The following is an 18,764-nucleotide window of genomic DNA, read 5'->3' as shown; positions in this document are numbered from 1 at the left end:
CTCACTCAAGCCCCTCGGTTGGGAGGAAAATGTAATAGCAAAACATTGCCCCCCTTGCCTCAAAATCTTCTCCATCTCATTAGGCCCCACGGCCTTGCATCCCCCTCTTCCACTCACCCTCATGGTCACCCATTTGCCCCCCATCATAAACTTCATATTTATTTTTTTATAATCCGACACTATCTTCCCTAGCTCCTGTAACCATTGCCCACCCAACACAACATCCAACCCAACAATAGGCAAAGAATACAAATTCACCACAATCTCAAGGCCTTGTGCTTTCAAACATACTTTTTTATATACTTCTCTACACATTAACTTCTCCCCATTAGCTACCTTGACCTCAAATGGAGTGATAGAAGTCATAGGCAACCCCAAGCTCTTGGCCACTTTAGAATTGATGAAGTTTAGAGATGAACCATTATCAACAAGAACTGTTACCTCCATCTTGCCAATGTGGGCTTGTGTTCTCATCGTTCTAGGCCCGGCAACACCTGCCAAAGCATGAATAGAAATATGAGGGTCTCCCCCCTCGGCCTCTTGTTGATTTTGCTCCTCTTGCCCTTGCTCTTCCTCCCCTACATCTTCCTCTTCCTTCGGCTCCATCTCTATGAGAAAGATTTGCTTGGCTTTGCATTTGTGGCCCATAGTGAACCTTTCATTGCAATTGAAGCAAAGCCCCTTCTCTCTTCGTCGTTGCATCTCTTCCCAAGATAGCCTTTTCATACCCGTGGGTCCTTGTTCCACTTGATGCACCTCTACTAGGACCTCCCGGTGAGAAGTCCTTTCCAAAAGTCTTGTTTGCACCAAACTTGGAAACCATTGGGGGTGGTTTCCTCACCTCAAACCGGTTACTCTTCAAATCTTGAAGTTGATCTTCCTTGATCCGTGCAATCTCCAAAGCTTACATCAAGGTCTTTGGTTTCTTAAGCTTCACTTCCACTGCCAACTCACTCTTCAAGCCACCCACAAAGGTCCCAATGAGGGCCTTCTCTGACCACCCATGTGCTTTAGTGGACAAGTATTCAAACCCCTTTTGATAATCTCTTAAAGATTCGGTTTGCTTGATCTTTGAGAGAGTCTCATGGTAGTCCATATACTCGGTTGGCCCAAACCTCCTCAAAAGCTCATTGACAAACTTCCTCCATTTCAACTCCTTCCTTTGAGCCCTATAGGTCTTCCTCATCCATTGCCACCATTGGTTGGCCTCCCCCTCAAGAAAGTAGGCAGCATAGGACACTTTAGCATGGCCCTCCATGTGATTGTGCTCAAAATATTGCTAGCTCTACTAACCCAAGTGCTCGGGTCATTACCATTGAACTTGGGAAAGTCCATTTTTGGTTTAAGAACTTCACCCTCACGTGCACCTCTCCTTTCACCTCGGTTCCCTTTTTCCCTTTCACTTTCCCTGATTGATTTCTCATTAGTGCTTGAGGAATCTTGAGTGGATGAATCCAAGTCTTCTACCCTCTCTTGGTGTTGGCCTCTGCTTGACCCCACGGAGCCCTCAAGACTATGATGTCTCTCGACTCTTCTCCTATGGCGCCTCCCATCTCCATTCCTCATTTGATCCACCAATTGGTGAAGCACCTCCTTTATCCTTCCAAGCCTTTCATTGGTGGCAGTATGAGTTGGTTGTCAATCGCGTGTTGGGTGATTAGATCTAGGGTAGCCTCAAGGCAACACCAAGATCCGATTGGTATGATGGTGAAAATTAAGACTAACTCAGGCTAGCACTCAATTCTTGAAAGATTGGAAGAGAAAATTTTCATTCATTCAAAATAACATGATCCTAAATTACAAGCCAAAAACCGAAATTAATAGTAGGGTTTCACTAGGGTTTCGGTCATCCTTGCCCCAATTACTCCCTCTAACAACCTTAATCTCAAACATAAATCAAACTCCTAAGTTTAAGGAAACAATCTTATCAAATGCCTAAAATAAAGGAAACAAACTAAAACAAATTAACAAATCGATAATCTCTCTAATTTGAAGGAAATATTCGGTCAACCCTTTAGCAACCGCCCAATCCCCTAGCCCTCCTAGTGGCATTACGAATGACCCGTCTTGCATCTCCATCACAGGCTCAAGGGCTATATCTATATGGGATACTGTAATTGAAATGATTGAACGAAGATTGACAAGTTGGAAAAGATTATATTTGTCGAAGGGTGGAAGGATCACCTAATCAAAAGCAATCTATCTAATCTACCAACTTATTTCTTATCTTTATTTCCAATTCCAACAAGTGTGACGACCCGTATTGAGAAACTTCATCGTGATTTCCTTTGGAGTGGACTGGGTGATAAATTCAAATTCCATTTGGTGAAGTGGGATAAGGTATGCTCCTCAATCTCTTCTTGTGGGGGAGGTGGAGCACTAGGGAGGTGCATGGGGCGTATGGAGTGGGTGTCTGGAAGCATATTAGATGAGAGTGGGGGTTTTCACTCGTTACACTAGACTTGTGTTGGGAGATGACACTAGAATCAAATTCTGGTATGACCTATGGTTTGGCGATAATGCCCTCAAGGATTCATACCCTTTAGTTTTTAGGCTTGCATGTGAGAAAGAAGCTTCAGTAACTAATCTCATGGGATTGATGGTGACTTAGTCCAATGGAATGTGAGCTTTACCAGGGCGGCCCAAGATTGGGAAGTTGATAGCTTTGAGGACTTCTTTAGACTCTTGTGCTCCATTCATCTGAGCCCTCATGGCTCTGACACGTTGTTGTGGGTACCTACAGGAAAAGGTACATTCTCGGTTTATTCTTTTTATAAATCTCTCACACAATCGCAGAACAATCACTTTCCGTGGAGAAGGATTTGGAGAAATAAGGCGTCTCCCAAAGCGGCGTTCTTTGCTTGGACAACAACTTTGGGAAAGATTTTGACAACAGATAACCTACAGAAACGTAGGGTAATTATAGTCGATTGGTGCTGTATGTGCAGAAAAAGTGGTGAGACTGTGGATCATCTTCCAGAAAAAGTGGTGAGACTGTGGATCATCTTCTATTGCATTGCCAGGTCATTAGAGCATTATGGGAAGATGTATTCAGACGGTTAGAGCTAGTCTGGGTTATGCTTGCCACTGTGGTTGAACTTCTGGCCAGTTAGACAAATCTAGGTGGTATTCCACAAATCACAGTTGCCTGGATGATGGTTCCTATTTGTATTCTGTGGTGCTTATGGCAAGAGCATAATGACTGGGCGTTCAAAGACAGAGTGCTCTTTAGTAGAGCGTAAACTATTTTTTATTAGAACCTTATTTCTTTGGGCCAAAGCTATTGATTTCAATGGCCTTGATTTTCATGATTTCCTTATTTCCATTTCGTCTTCTTAGATCAGCATTGACTCTTGTATACCAGCTACTTGGGCTATGCTTATTTCATTAATACACTTGTTTACTTATAAAAAAAAAAAAAAGTGCTAGTTAGTTTCAGATTGGGTTGTTCATTTGACTAGAAATAGGGTTGTCAATGAACTAGTTTGCCTGATGATCCGCCTGAAATATATGATCAATTTGACTTTTCATTTTAAATTGGCTTTAGTTTGAGCATATTTTCGAGCCGAGCCAAGCTAGGCTAGTAAATACTTGGCCTGGCTTAGCTCTATCACAACCATAATTAGGATTGTAGATTAGTCCGTTTTACTGTTTAGTAGCTTTTAATAGCGATCGGGATAGGAACCTGCTGTGGGATGAAGTATCAGGGTTGTATTCTATGTGGGATCTTCCTTGGTGCATATGTGGGGATTTCAATATAGTTCGATTCCCAAGCGAGCGGGTGGGTCTTTCTTCAATAACTACAGCAATGGAGGTTTTCTCACAGCTGATTTTTGACTTGGAACTGCTGGATTTGCCGTTGGTGGGGGGTGAGTATACATGGTCCAATTCTAGAGGCAGTTCTAGATTGGACAGATTTTTAGTATCATCGTCGTGGGAAGCTCATTATCCGAAGTTGTGCCAAAAACGTTTTCCAAGGATAGGATCGGACCACTTCCCCATTATTCTTAAGTGTGGAGGTATTCATGAGGGCAAACGATACTTTAAGTTTGAGAATATATGGCTAGAAGTGGAGGGCTTCGTTGATAAGGTAAAAAGTTGGTGGCTGTCGTACCAGTTTGAGGGGACTCCTAGTTTTGTTTTGGCTAGTAAACTCAAAGCTTTAAAAGCTGATTTGAAGATATGGAATAAGGAGGTTTTTGGGAATGTTGAGTAGCAGAAAAAAGCCCTTTGGGAAGAGCTTCAATCCTTGGAAGTTGATGGGGATAGCGAGGAGAGCTTGTCTAGGATGAACGAAGTAAAAATAGAACTTGAGAGGGTTCTTTTGAGGGAAGAAATATCATGGAGGCAAAAGTCGAGAGTTCTTTGGCTTAAAGTGGGTGATAAGTGTACTAGCTTCTTCCACAAAATGGCCAATTCTCATAGACGTAACAATGCTATTGAGATGTTAAGAACTGAAAATAATCTGCTTACCTTACCTGCTGAGATCCAAGAGCATGCTGTGCAGTATTTTAGTTCCCTCCTTAGTGAGATGGAAGATTGGAGACCTAAGATAGATGGATTGAACTTTGCAGCGGTGGATGCTTCTTCAACAAGTTGGCTGGAAAGGCCGTTCGAAGAGCTTGAGGTGCATCGGGTGGTGTGTGGAATGAGGAGAGACAAAGCTCCCGGGCCAGATGGCTTTTCTATGGCATTTTTTCAAGATTGTTGGGAGATTGTGCGGGAGGATGTGATGAAGGTTTTTCATGAATTTTATGAGTTTCAAAAGTTTGAGAAGAGTTTAAATGCCACTTTTATTGCCTTGATTCCAAAGAGAGTGGGTGCTTCGGAGTTGAAGGAGTTTCGCCCAATTAGTTTGGTAAGTAGTGTCTTTAAGATTATTTCAAAGGTGTTAGCAAATAGAATGAGCAAAGTGATGGGGAAGATCATTTCCAAATCTCAAAACGCATTTGTTAAAGGATGTCAAATTATAGATTCGGTGTTGATTGCAAATGAATGTGTAGATAGCCGCATGCGGGAAGGGGCTCCGGGGGTCCTTTGTAAGTTGGACATGGAAAAAGCATATGATCATGTAAATTGGAATTTTCTTTTGTATATGCTTAGAAGATGCGGTTTTGGTGATAAGTGGTGTGGCTGGATAAGTCACTGCATTTCAACTGTCCGCTTTTCTGTACTTGTTAATGGGCAACCTTGTGGGTATTTTCCGAGTTCTAGAGGTTTGAGGCAGGGGGATCCCTTATCTCCCTTCTTATTTGATATTGTTATGGAAGCCTTGAGTCGCATGGTGGAGGCAGTGGTAGGAGCAGGATTTATCTCGGGTTTTTCAATGGGAACTAATTCTAGTGGCCCTTCTACTATATCACACTTGCTTTTCGCTGATGATACCCTCATTTTTTGTGAGGCTGTTGGGGAACAAATTCAAATTTTGAGGGCTGTCCTGCTATGTTTTCAAGCCATCTCGGGATTAAAAGTGAACTTAAGTAAATCGGAGTTGGTACCGGTGGGAGAGGTCCATAACATTCATCACTTGGCTGAATTTCTGGGGCATAAAGCTGCATTTCTGCCCATAAAATATTTGGGACTACCGCTAGGGGCATCTTTTAAGGCCAAACACATTTGGGACGGGGTGATCGAGAAGATAGAGAGGAAGTTGGCAGCTTGGAAAAGGACTTATTTATCTAAAGGGGGTAGGATTACTCTTATAAAGAGTACTCTCTCTAATATCCCTACCTACTTCCTTTCTTTATTCCCTTTACCAGTTGGTATGGCCAACCGTGTTGAAAAATTGTATAGAGATTTTTTATGGGGTGGCCTGGGAGAGGAGACTAAAACTCCCTTAGTGAGTTGGAAAAAAATTTGTTGCCCGATTGCTGATGGAGGTCTGGGTATTCATAATCTATGTAGTTTTAATAAAGCGTTGTTGGGGAAGTGGCTATGGAGATACCATGGGGAAGAGGAAGCATTGTGGAGGGGGGTAATTGATCGTAAGTATGGTAGTGATTGGGGAGGATGGTGTACCAAGGAGAGCAGGGATTCGTATGGAGTGAGTCTATGGAAGTTTATTAGGAAAGGTTGGGGTCGCTTCCTAAAACAAGTTAACTTCTCGGTTGGTGATGGTTCAAAAATCAGATTTTGGTCTGATGTTTGGTGTGGGGATATTGAATTGTCTCGAGCATTTCCGGTTGTTTTCAGATTGGCGACTAATAAGCAAGCTTCAGTTTCCGAGGTGATGGGTTTTTCCAATAGAGTGGTGCTTTGGGATGTAGGCTTCTCTAGATCTGCCCAAGATTGGGAAGTAGAGGAGGTTACTGAGTTTTTTAGACAGTTGTATTCAGTGGAGATAAGAAGACAGGGCAGGGACCAACTATGTTAGAGACAAACAGCCTCTAAAAAATTTACAGTTCGGTCATTTTATAAGGTGATACTAAATCAGCACCATATTGGCTTTCCTTGGAAGAGGATTTGGAAGGCTCATGTTCCGTCAAGGGTGGCTTTTTTTGTATGGACAGCAGCAATAGGGAATATTCAGACTATAGATAACTTGAGAAAGCGCGGAATGATTGTTTTGGATTGGTGCTTTATGTGCAAGAAAGAAGCAGAATCAGTGAACCATCTACTACTTCATTGTGAAATGGCTAAAGTGCTGTGGGATGGTGTGTTTGGAAGGGTTGGGCTGTGCTGGGTTATGCCAGAAGCAGTGGTCGATTTCCTAACAAGCTGGACCAACTTTCAAATGCTTACTTGTTCCCAAGTGGCAGCTGTATGGAAAATGATGCCTTTGTGTATTATGTGGTGTATTTGGTTGGAGAGAAATGAGAGGTGCTTTAATGATCGGGAACGCAATAGAGATGTATTATGGAAGTTTTTTATAAGCACTCTACTTAGCTGGTTCTCTGCTATTGTACTCAAGGGTGGGGCTGCAAACGAGTTCTTGTCTTTGTTTTTCTAAGTTTTAGAATGTAATTAGGTGTTTCTTGTGTATACTTCCTGCATACTTGGGCTTCGCCTATTACATTGTGCTTAATAAAAGTTCTAACTTATCAAAAAAATTAGTCCTCCTTTGGGGATCTCTACTTCACAATTTTTAAGGGACTTTGATTCATTTAAATTGAGAAACACCTGGCCCAGCTCATCACAATCCTAATTAGAGCCCTAACTACATTCTAGTGATGCTTAGTTTTGAATGTCTTCCTATGGGAATCTCCACCTCCCACATTTTTTGAGGGACTTTGATTCATTTAAATTAACTAGTGCTTGTATCCTCATCAATAAGAATCCTTTATTGCTTATCAAAAAATATATTAACTAGTGCTTGCTTTATTTTTATAGCATTAAACTTCGATTGCACCCTAATTGAGTCTGTTGAGTAATTTTTGGTCATCATACTACCATTTTGTTGTAGACAATTTATCAACCTAGGTCTACCCTATTTTTGCTCCTTTGACACCGCAAGATTCATTGCTATAGATATATTTTTTTGATAGGTTAGTTGCTATAGATATATTAGATGATAGACATTTTATTTTTTATTAGTAAAGAAGAACTTTATTAATGAAGATGATAGAGGCCGTTTAACCAACTCAAGTTGATTTTTTTTTTGTAGAGTGCCTAAAGCTTTCATTGTAGTCGATACTCACATGCATGATGTTTAATCCATGTGATTTATGCTTTATTGCAGGTCTTATTCAAACATTTGCAGGAGAAGCTCCTTCTTACTGAGGTATATTTACAAGATTTGAGATCCTTTTGGCTAATTTGCAACTTGAGCTTGTATTAACTTGTTGCATTTGATGACTGAGTAGTAAACATGTCCTTTTTTTAAGTAACACAATCTTATTAAAAGCGCATGGGGTGCAACGTAAGTATGTGGAAAGTATGCAATACAGTGGGAAGAAGAAAAAGAACTAAAGCCCCTACATTCTCGAAAATTAGAGAAATATGAGCCGTTGTGAGTAGCCACCTGAAAAGGAATTTGAACATAATGGCTTCTGACTCTATTGTGGTCCTATAGAAATCTTCAAAAGTTCAAGCATACATTTCTTCTAAATTCACCACCTTAATCACAAAGGGAACACTCCAAACTACTAAGTTGCAATGACGTCCAAATGGAATTTACTAACAAGTAACAAGCCAACTACTCAACTCGTTGGGGCATGGCCTACTCTATCCCATACATCCCTAGCCACTTTATAATGAAGCAATTCAGTACTTTACCCATTCTGCTTACACATACAACATCATTCGTAACCATAACTTACTTCTTTTTTCAAGTTATCCAACATTAAAATCTTGGAAAATGATTTACACACAAAAATGCTACCCCTGAAAGAGCCTCTTTTTTTCCTGACAAGTATAAAGAGCCTTATTTCTCCAATTACTCTTCCAAGGATATGGAGGAGCCAACGCGGAGGCTTAGTGCATGAGAAAAACCTCAAAAGTCCTTCTTGGAAGGGCTCCAACAGATTTGTCCTCGTTGCCTCCTCTCAACCTAAAAGAAAGCAAAATATTAAGGCGCCGTTTGGATTCACAACCCACCTCAACTCATCTTATCTCATCATTACAACTTTCCTAAATTTTCACACAAAATATAACAAATAATTCAACTTGTATTCTACTATTCACAAACCATCTCAACCCATCTCAACTCATCTCTGAATCCAAACCATTCCTAAATAACAAGGAGATCCACTCCACATCCTTATCGTGCAGTGATCTAATAAAGGTGACTTTCCGCTTTGAAACTGTAGCCTTGCGGCGAAAGATGATAAACTACTCTAAAAAAAATGTCTTCAAAAGCTGATACCTACACCACACATTGTATTGAAGTCTGATCTAGGACTCATCACTGACCTCAAATCTAAAAAATTGAGAGAAATTCCTTTCACCCTTCCTAATGTTTTTCCAAACTCTAACCCCAAAATGCTCACCAACCTCATTTGAACACCACCGTCCTCACATGCTTCCATATTTGACTTCCACCACCATTTGCCACAAAGCCTCTATCTCCATGACATATAACTATAACCATTTACTCAAAAGAACTTTGTTAAATATAAACAAGTTTCTAACTTGTAAACGAGCTGATGAGATTGGTGACAAGTCTTGGACTGAGATCTAGGTTGAGCCAAACAATGCTCCATATATCTCAATAATACCATCTCATATGGATGTGGCCTTAAAACGATGCCTCTAATAGGAGACTTGAATACTTCATAGGCAAAGATACGCCTTAGAACCAAGCATATGGGCTAAGGGCTCGTTTGGATAGTGAGATGAGATGAAATAGTTTTAGATGAGTTGAATAAAATATTGTTAGAATATTATTTTTTAATATTATTATTGTTTTGAGATTTGAAAAAGTTGAATTGTTTATTATATTTTGTGTGTGAATTTGAAAAAGTTGTAATGATGAAATGAGATGAGATGAGTTGAGATGATTTCTGTATCCAAACAAGCCCTAAGTCTCCAACATCATCCACCACACCAAGAAGGACATTTTGAATTACGAAGTCAATTTTCAATTCTGACACAGCTTCAAAGCATAAGAACAAAAAATGCAAATGAAAAAGATGATCCCAGTTAGCGCCACAAAATATCGACGAAATATCAAGTGTTATCTATGAAAAGGAGAGGAGACAATATAAGCTAGTCATTATTGCTTGTCCCAATTGACAAGCTTGATGAGAGCCCCCCATTCGCAATAGCTAATAGCATTCCATTGAATGCATCCATCCCCAATGCAAAAAAGAGGGGATAACTGATCCCCATGTCTTTAACCTAAGAGCTGGCAAAAAAGCCTATGGTTGTTGATTATCAAAACTGAGAAGCGCACCGTGGAGATACAATATGCTATCCATTCGCATCATTCCTCCCCAAAACCCATCTCCTCAAAATCTAGAGTAAGGAAGCTCTGATTGATCCTAGTGTCAAGGCGTTCATTGGAAAATAAGATTTGAGTCCGAGATATATCATCCCTTGACCAAAGAATATAGAGTCTGAAATAATCTTCTCTAACACCAATTTTAGATTACTAGCTAGCACTTTGGAAATAGTTTTATAGACATGGCCCACTAAACTAAGAGGACGAAAATCCTTAATGTCTACAACCTCAATTTTCTTTGGGGGTAAGGACGATAAAAGTAGCATTGGGGGAAGTTTGTTCATAAGCCAGTTGTGCTTTTGGCCATTTGAGATTCTCCCCATTTGCTTTTTTCCTTTTAGGATTAAATCCTTGTGCTATTAATTTTTTTGGATAAGATCCCACCTTCACATTTTCAATCCATCTCAGTTAACGGATGACACGTGTCACCTAGGGAGCCAGACACGTGTCAAACTACTTTTTTTTCTTATTTTCAAAATTCAATTTAAAATAAAAATTTTAATAATTTCTTTATTAAAAAATCAGAATAGAAAAACAGAGAAAAAAATTAGTCGCTTGTGGGAGGGGAGGCTGGTGGCTACCATTGCCTGGCCATACTTTGGCCACCATGAGGTGGCCGAATGCGGCCACTCCGCAGTGGCCTGAGCTTGGCCACCACGTGGTGGCCGCCGTGGCCCAATGGGGGGGAGGTCTCCCCTCCCACAAACCACCAATTTTTTTATTTTTAATTTTCTGATTTTTTAATAGGGAAATTATTAAAATTTATTTAAAATTTGGAAAAAATATTTAACGTGGCAGGCTCATGGTGTGACACGTGTCATTTGTCAATTGAGATGGACTGAAAATGTTTGGATCGATCTGATCCAAAAAATTTAATAGCACAAGAAGTTAATTAAAAAAAGGCACATGGGGCAAATCTCAACTGGCCAAAAGCACAAGGGGTTTTTTGGCAAAATTTACGTTGTTTTACTCAACTCGGGGTAGAACTCATGGAAAACCTTCATAAATCTTTTGTGAGACCGTATATGTCCCATGTACTTGGCTTTGCCTAATTTTAATAAAATTCCTATTTATTGATAAAAAAGAATCTATTGTGAGAACCTCCTACCATTTGATATAAGGCCAAAGGGAAACCTGATGGCCTGGGTCCTTATTCATCACCTTGGAAACCTCTCAAAGAACCTCTAGCCACATGGTTTCCTTTACATCAATAGAATCAGAACTTAGACCATCCAGTTTAGGCTGCCAGCTGAGCTGTTCTGAATAAAGACGGTTGTAAAATTGTAGAATCTGGTCACTAATGTTTATGGTATGTGAAGATATTGCGCAATGCATAACTAGATATTTAATAGCGTTGTTTCTGGGGTTTGAATTAGCCACTTGGTTGAAAAATGTTGTATTCTTACCTCCGTCCCTTTGTTTAATCTATCCTAGATTTTAGTACTGAATATAGGATTTAGAGCTTGAGGTGGGGGCAACTTTCACCTTTTTGTATATTTTGTTAGTCCTATGGTTGGTTGTTTAAGATAGAATGGATTCTGTTGAGGAATAAGTTGTGATACCCCATATTGAATGAGAAGGGTAGGTGGTGTATGAGACCCTACATTGCTTGGGAAGGAGAAGTTCTTGCTTTTTATAATAGTTCCAATAAGGCTCCAATTGTATTATTGAGTAGTCCTTTTGGAGTATAGACCTTGAAAGGGGAGAGATGCTTGGACGTTAATTTATGTTGCAAGAGTTATTGGCAAGCTGATGTCTGGAAAAATTGGATTTTTTTTTTTCAAAATTCTTGTTATTTGACGTTAGGGAAGCAGCTCATTGTGCCATGGACCATGGACATCTTCTCATCGTGCCATTGTTTGGGAAACAATGGCCATTGTTCTCCTCTGTGTTTGGGGGTGATCCCTAGGCCAGTTATGGAATTATTGACTTTCGGGAAAGGCTCCTTCAATTGATACCAGAATAATGTGATATCAAAAGCTCGCTCCCTTATGTGTTATGTGGTGCATGAAGAGAGAGAAAGGTGAACATTTAAAGTCACAAAAAAATTTCATTGCGCTTTTATTGGATGACAACAATTGGTGGCTTCTCTATTCCTTTTTTAGCATTTTTGAATATTTTACTTTTTGGAGGTTGTTCTATGATTGGAGGACGACAACCATCCCTTTTTTTGCTTGCACTATGCCTTTTTGAGTTTTTTTACACTAAAATATTCAATTATTAAATAAAAAACTATTCCTATTTTAGCATTCATATTGTGTACATAGTTTGTGCTAAAGTTTTCACCCTTTTTTTCTACTTTTCTTAATAAAACTTTATTACTTATAAAACAAGATGGTATTTGGAGTTCAAAGAACTCAATGGGGAGGGTGTTCCGCTAATGATTTAGATTAATGGAATTATCCAAATTTTACTTGGGGATAAAAAAAAAATGGAGTTTTCCAAATTTTCCCGTACTAGAATTCAGAGTATGCTTACAAGATCTACTGTTCCATACCATGTTGAGCGAACCCTGACTCGAACATATTTTTAATGTTTCAACTTACAATGATATTCGTGCGGAGGCATTCGACTTTCTCGAGTCTAAGGTCGAACTTGTAAATGATATGTGACATAATTTTTCAAAAAACATTTTGGACGGAAGTCTGAGGTACTATATCGAGGACATGGAACAAAAGGGAAGCCAGTCCTTGATTTATCAAGCATTCTATTCACACTTCACCAACAAGGAATTCCTTCGGTTGTTCCTCAAAATTCCAATTCTCTCGTCGATATGTTCGTAAAAAATCTGATTCGAGCGATTCTTCCCCTAACTAAAGAGAGATCTTGACAGAATTGCCACATATGAAATTGAGCACAGCAAAGAAATAGTTCACTTGTTCTTCAAGAAGAGATGGTAAGCATGCTCAATATCATTTGATTAAATAGTTGACCCAGCTACTTGTTTAAAGAAACCACCCCAACTGGTAATTTTTCATGAAAAGTAAACATAAGACAACCAATGCAATCTTTCACCAAGATTTCGAATAACTGTCCTGAATTCAAGTTGATTATGTTTTGCCTCTTCCTCGGAGAAAGACGATCAACCACATCCCAATCATGGTCCTTGCGGATCGGAGCATAATATAATATACAAAAAGAAACTCCAAATATATGATATATTTCTTTTGGATTGGGATCTTGATTCCAGCAACGGTTTCATTGGTTATCTTAAAACTAGAATTCCTCTTTTTTCCGAACCAATTCCTCCACCACCACGAGGCCCAGTTAGATTCAGGCATGATATACTTTTTAGTTATTGGGAGAGCCCAATAACAGTTTTTTTTTCTTTTGCATAAACTGTTCTCTTGATTTTCTTATAATCATGTTGATTCCTTTCTGTCAGTCAAAGCTTAAAGAGTCACAGTATCAATTAGCACCCTGGCGTCCAGACGTGCCCCACTCGAATTTCGCTCCACAGTCACTGTCTCACCCCATTGGTGTAGGATTGACAACTTCCGTATGCTCCTATATCTTTTTGCCATTCCCCTTTACATGTTATAAATATTTTCTCAATTTTGTAATTTCTTTTTCAGAACAAAAAGGGGCTTGAACTGGTCCCTCAACCAGCATATTCTCATGGAAAGATATCGGTTTCTTCTTCTAATGTTCATACACCCACGGATTGGGAGCTATCAGGTCGCCATCAAAGTGGTTTGGGTGGTGTTGTAGCAAAGAATCCGGAACCTGATGATTTGGGGAGGTATTCACCTTTTGCAAGCAGGTGAGCCTGGTCAAAATGGAGACTGCTACCTTGAACTGAATGTACAAATTACAACCATCTGAATATGTTGGTGGGTTCTGTTTTCATTAGATTCTTATGTTAAATGGTCTTGTATACATGACTTGTCAAAATGCATGTTAATGCAAGGGAGTTATGAACCTTTTGCACTGGTATCTATGCATCTACACATTTTTATGGATAAATTGACATGCCATTTTCTTTATGACCTCCAGGTGACTCTGCATACCTACAAAAAACAAATTTGACTCTATTTCTCTGCATTGTTTGTTACAACCTTTACTCTCAAATTTGCAACTGTATGTCCAAAAAGAAACTTGAGTGGAACTAATATGATCTTATTCAATAATGCAAGCCTAGTTTGCGTCAAATATGTAACAATTTGTATTGTATGAATAAAAAGAGGGGTAGAATTCAAAAGTATGATTGCTAGTTTATGTTTATAAGATATCAGGTTATAATCACCTTAATTTGGAGAAAGAAGCATGACTAGAACTTATCTGTTCATGTTTTTGCTATGTAATTAGGCGGAGAGGAGTGGACAAAGCTCATTACGATTAAGCACACACGAAAAGTAGTACTCTTAATTCCCAAGGTGGCTTAGACACTTAATAAGCCCATGTATGTTTTCCATTCTTTTTTCATTAAGTAAAAGAAACAAAGCTCTCTCGTAAAAAGCTGGTGTCGAGAATGAAGCTATTAAACTGTTTCTTTTTTCTGCCATCTATTGCTTTTTGTGAGCACTCACTCTTTTTTCGCTTTTGTTCTCTGTTTCTTTGATTATTGTCCAAGGGAATGTTTTTCTTAGTTTTGTTTTAAACATAAATGTTGTTAGAGGCTGGAAGCCATGCATCATAAAATTATGGTATTGTGATAAGCTTTAGGATGTCACAAGATTGCTTAGCCTCATTCATGTTGGGGCAAGAGCTATCTCATAGAATGGATTTGAATAAATATTAGCAATTTGTGCTGTTACACCCGTCATTAACTAAATTGTTGGCACTATGCAGTGAAAATACTATTTTTGGCTCTATTCTAAATAGTACCTTTGAATTGTAGTTATGTTTTGAAGCTGTCTCAGGTCTCAGGATTAACCTAAACAAGTCTGAAATTGTACCGGTGGGTGCCGTAGGTAATATTTCAGATTTGGCTAATATTTTGGAGTGTAAGATTGCTTCACTGCCGCTGAAGTATCTTGGTAGTCTCTTGGGGGCTCCTCACAAATCTGTTTTGATATGGGATGGGGTTATTGAGAAGATTGAGAGAAGGTTGGCTGGATGGAAAAAGTTATATTTGTCTATAGGGGGGAAAATTACTTTGATAAAGAGTATGTTTTCTAATCTTCCTACGTATTTTCTTTCACTTTTCCCTTTGCCAGCTGGGGTTGCTAGTAGAATTGAGAATATTTATCGTAATTTCTTATGGGGAGGAATAGGAGAGGAAAAGAAGTTTCATTTGGTTAGTAGGAATAAGGTTTGTCAACCGGTTTCTTGTGGAGGATTGGGGGTGAGAAATTTGAGGTTGTTTAATAAAGCACTCTTTGGAAAATGGCTTTGGAGATATCATGAAGAGAGAGATGCTTTATGGAAGAATGTTGTTGCTGTTAAATATTGGAGTGGGTGGGGGATTGGTGTTCTAATGAAGTTAGAGATGCGTATGGAATGAGTTTATGGAAGGGTTTAGGAAAGGTTGGGGGAGTTTTCTAAATATATTAAATTTAAGGTGGGGGTAAGGGAAGAGGATTCTCTTTTGGCATGACATTTGGTGTGGGGAATCAGCTCTTAAATCAGATTTTCCATCTCTTTACAGGATTGCAAGGGATCAAAATGTTGCTGTGGCAGATTACGTTCAATGTAAGGATAATAATATTCTATGAAATGTTGACTTTATTAGAGGAGATGCAAATGACTGGGAAGTAAATGTTGTTTCAGATTTTCTGGTAAGAATTTATAACTCAAAAAGTGATTCAGGGAAGAGAAGACAGGCTATTGTGGGATCATGCTGGAAATTTCAGGTTTTCAGTCAGTTCTTATTATAAGGTGCTTAATTGTCATTCTGGCTGTGTATTCCTCTGGAAAAGCATTTGGAGGGTGAAGGTACCTACTAAGGTGGCGTTCTTCAGTTTGGATGGTTGCTCCAGGAAAAGTATTGACCATGGATAACCTTGGAAAACGTGGTTTGTGTATAGCTGATTGGTGTGTCATGTGCAAGAAGGATGGTGAATCTGTAAATCATCTTTTTTTACATTTTGAGGTGGCAAAGGTCTTTGTGGAATGAGGTTATTGGTCGGACAAGTTTATATTGGGTGATGCCTAAGGAAATTGTGGATCTCCTTGCATATTGGCGTGGTTTCGAGGCAAGGAAATGTGCTGCTGCCAGATGAAGAATGATTCCTTTGTTTTAATGTGGTGTTTATGGCTGGAAAGGAATGGGAGATGTTTTGAAGACAAAGAGCCCTCTTTTGAAGATCTTCGTTATTTTTTCTTTTCTATTTTGAGTTTGTGGACTAGGATCTTTGTAAGGAATGATGATAATGTACTGAATCTATTTCTGTCGTAGTTCCCTGCTTTCTAGTGTGTGGTAGGTATTTCCTTTGTATACTTCCTGTGTATTTGGGTTGTGCCTATTCTTGGTAATAAAATTCTTATTAATTATTAAAAAAAAAAAAGCGTGTAGTTATCTTGGCCGGGATTCAAGAACAAAATGACAGATGGTTTGCTTGTAAAAATTTTATTTCAGTTATTGTATATTATGTAAGAAAATCCAGCGGGAGTAATGAAATTCTCTGCATTATTTCCTTGCGTTCCATTGCCAGCTAGTATTTTATGTATGAGAAGTCTTTTTAATGCAAAGTTTATTTGGTACGGGATTCTTGAGAAGATGAATCATTGATTGACTGGATGGAAGCAGCAGTATCTATCTAATGGTGGTAGGATTACCTAGATTAAGAGTACTTTGTCTAGCTTTGCTACTTATTTATTGTACCTCTTCCTGTGCTTTTTGCAGGCAAATCACTTGGAGAAATCACAATGGGTTTTTTGGAAGGTAGTGTGGGGGAGTAGTTTATGTTTCGTTTGGTAAAGTGGACTAAGGTGTGATCTCTGATCTCTTTGGGCGGATTTGGAGTCCGAAGTTTAGCGCGTTTAAAAATTTGAGCTCTATTGGGGAAACGACTATGGTGTTAAGCTAGAGATAGAGAGGTTTTGATATTAATAAAATATATTGTTATATAAAAAAAAAAAAAAAAAAAAAAAAAAAAAAAAAAAAAAAAAAAAGAGAGAGATATGAAGTTTTGGATATTGGTTATGGATGTGAACTATGGTAGCTTGTGGGATTGGTGGAGTTCTAACGTGGTTGTGGGGTAGCTTATTAAGAAATATCAGGTGGGGTTGGAGGGAGTTTTCTTACTTTACTATATTTGTGCTGGTAGATGGATCAAAGATATAATTTGATATGATGTATGGTGTAGGGATCAGACGCTTGAGGCAGTTTCCCTCGAGTTGTTCAACATTTCTCATTTTTAAGGAAGCTTCTGTTGTGGACCACTAATAGTTTTCTAGTGATTCTCTCATGTGGGATGTATATTTATTAGTGAGACACGACTGGGAGGTGGAGATTCTTCCCCTTTTTTTTTGTCACCTTTGGTTTGTGGATCCTATTTCCATTGTGCTTCGACTTCCTCTTGCCTCGAATTGTGCCTTTTATTGTGCCTTTTGCAGTTCAAGTCAATATGTTTGGACTCGTGGTCATATCATGAAGGGCTGCTTGTATTCTACTCGGTTGAGAAGGGGTGGTGAGGACAAGCTTTTCTAGGCCCCTCGAAAGCACGGGGTGTTCGAAGTAAAATTATTATAGGATGTGTTATCTTCCCGTAAGAGTAACCCATTCCCAACATGGCAGAGCAAGGCCCCTCTAGAAGTGGCTTTCTTTATTTGTAATAGATTGGTGTTGCATGTGGATGAAGAGTGTGGAAACAATAGTTCGTCTTTTATTACATGGTGAGGTGGCTAGTGCTTTTCATATTCTTTCTCTTTTTAGCTTGTTCAACATAGATTGGGTCATGTCTCACAATGCGGTGGATCTATTGACATGTTCGAATAGAGGTTTAGTTTCCATTGAGTGCAACATTAAGGAAGATGATTTCCTGTTGTTTGTTATGGTGTATATGGAGAGAGAGAAACGCCTGGAACTTTGAGGATAGTGAGAAGACAATGGCAGAATTCTTTAAGAGTTCTTCAAAACCATTTACCATTGGATGGCTGCTCATTTGGTTTTTATATTTTATATTTCAGGATTTATTACTTTTTGAGAAGGTGTGCAGGCCGATCTCTTCAGGTGGGTTGGGTATAAAAAAATTTGAGAACATTCAATCGGGCCCTACTCCGAAAGTGGCTATGGAGGTATAACATGGAACCGGAAGCCCTATGGAAATTGGTGGTCGATTGTAAATATGGAAGCTTGTGGGGTGGTTGGTGTACCGGAGAGGTAAATGGGGCTTATGGAGTGGGGGTTTGGAAGCACATCAGGCGTGGGTGGGGGGTGTTTAATCGCCATTCTAAATTAGTGTTGGGTGAGGGTTCCCGGATAAAGTTTTGGAGGGAAATATGGTGCCGGGATGAGGCCTTAAAAGGATTCTTTTCCAGCTATATTCCGAGTGGCACGTGATGAATAAGTTTCAATAGTAGACCTCATGCTTCGATCATGGGATCAAGTTCATTGGAATGTCACGTTTAGTAAAGCGGCGCAAGATTGGGAAGTAGACAGCTTTGAGGCTTTCTTCAGCCTATTATATTCTGTGGTGCCGAATGGACAACAATTTGATAGGCTATGGTGGACACCGGTGGGTAAGGGTGCCTTCTCGGTTTTCTCCTTCTACAAGTCCCTTACACTTTTACCACATAGCCAATTCCCATGGAGGAAAATTTGGAGGAATAGGGCGCCTCCTAAAGCGGTCTTCTTTACTTGGACAATAGCCCTGGAGAAGATTTTGACAACCGATAACCTGAGGAAGCGCTAGGTCGTCATCCTAGACTAGTGTTGTATGTATAAGCAATCCGGCAAGACAGTAGAGCATCTCTTGTTACATTGTGAGACAGCTAGAGC

The 18,764-nt window shown here is 39.3% G+C and overlaps 1 protein-coding gene across 3 annotated transcripts in view; it reads left to right on the top strand.

Moving 5' to 3' along the window:
• Positions 1–18,764, top strand: part of LOC121243287 — a 55,861-nt gene that overhangs the window by 24,430 nt on the left and 12,667 nt on the right. For all 3 annotated transcript variants that reach the window (XM_041141385.1, XM_041141384.1, XM_041141386.1), the window contains exons 8-10: positions 7,679–7,720; positions 13,266–13,379; positions 13,456–13,643. In XM_041141385.1, the coding sequence (XP_040997319.1) occupies positions 7,679–7,720; positions 13,266–13,379; positions 13,456–13,643 (344 nt within the window). The remainder of the gene's footprint in view (positions 1–7,678; positions 7,721–13,265; positions 13,380–13,455; positions 13,644–18,764) is intronic.

This window comes from Juglans microcarpa x Juglans regia, chromosome 8D, assembly GCF_004785595.1.
Source record: "Juglans microcarpa x Juglans regia isolate MS1-56 chromosome 8D, Jm3101_v1.0, whole genome shotgun sequence".
Taxonomy (NCBI): domain Eukaryota; kingdom Viridiplantae; phylum Streptophyta; class Magnoliopsida; order Fagales; family Juglandaceae; genus Juglans; species Juglans microcarpa x Juglans regia.
Note: the sequence above shows the minus strand (reverse complement) of the source record. Positions and strands in the feature narration are given on the sequence as shown.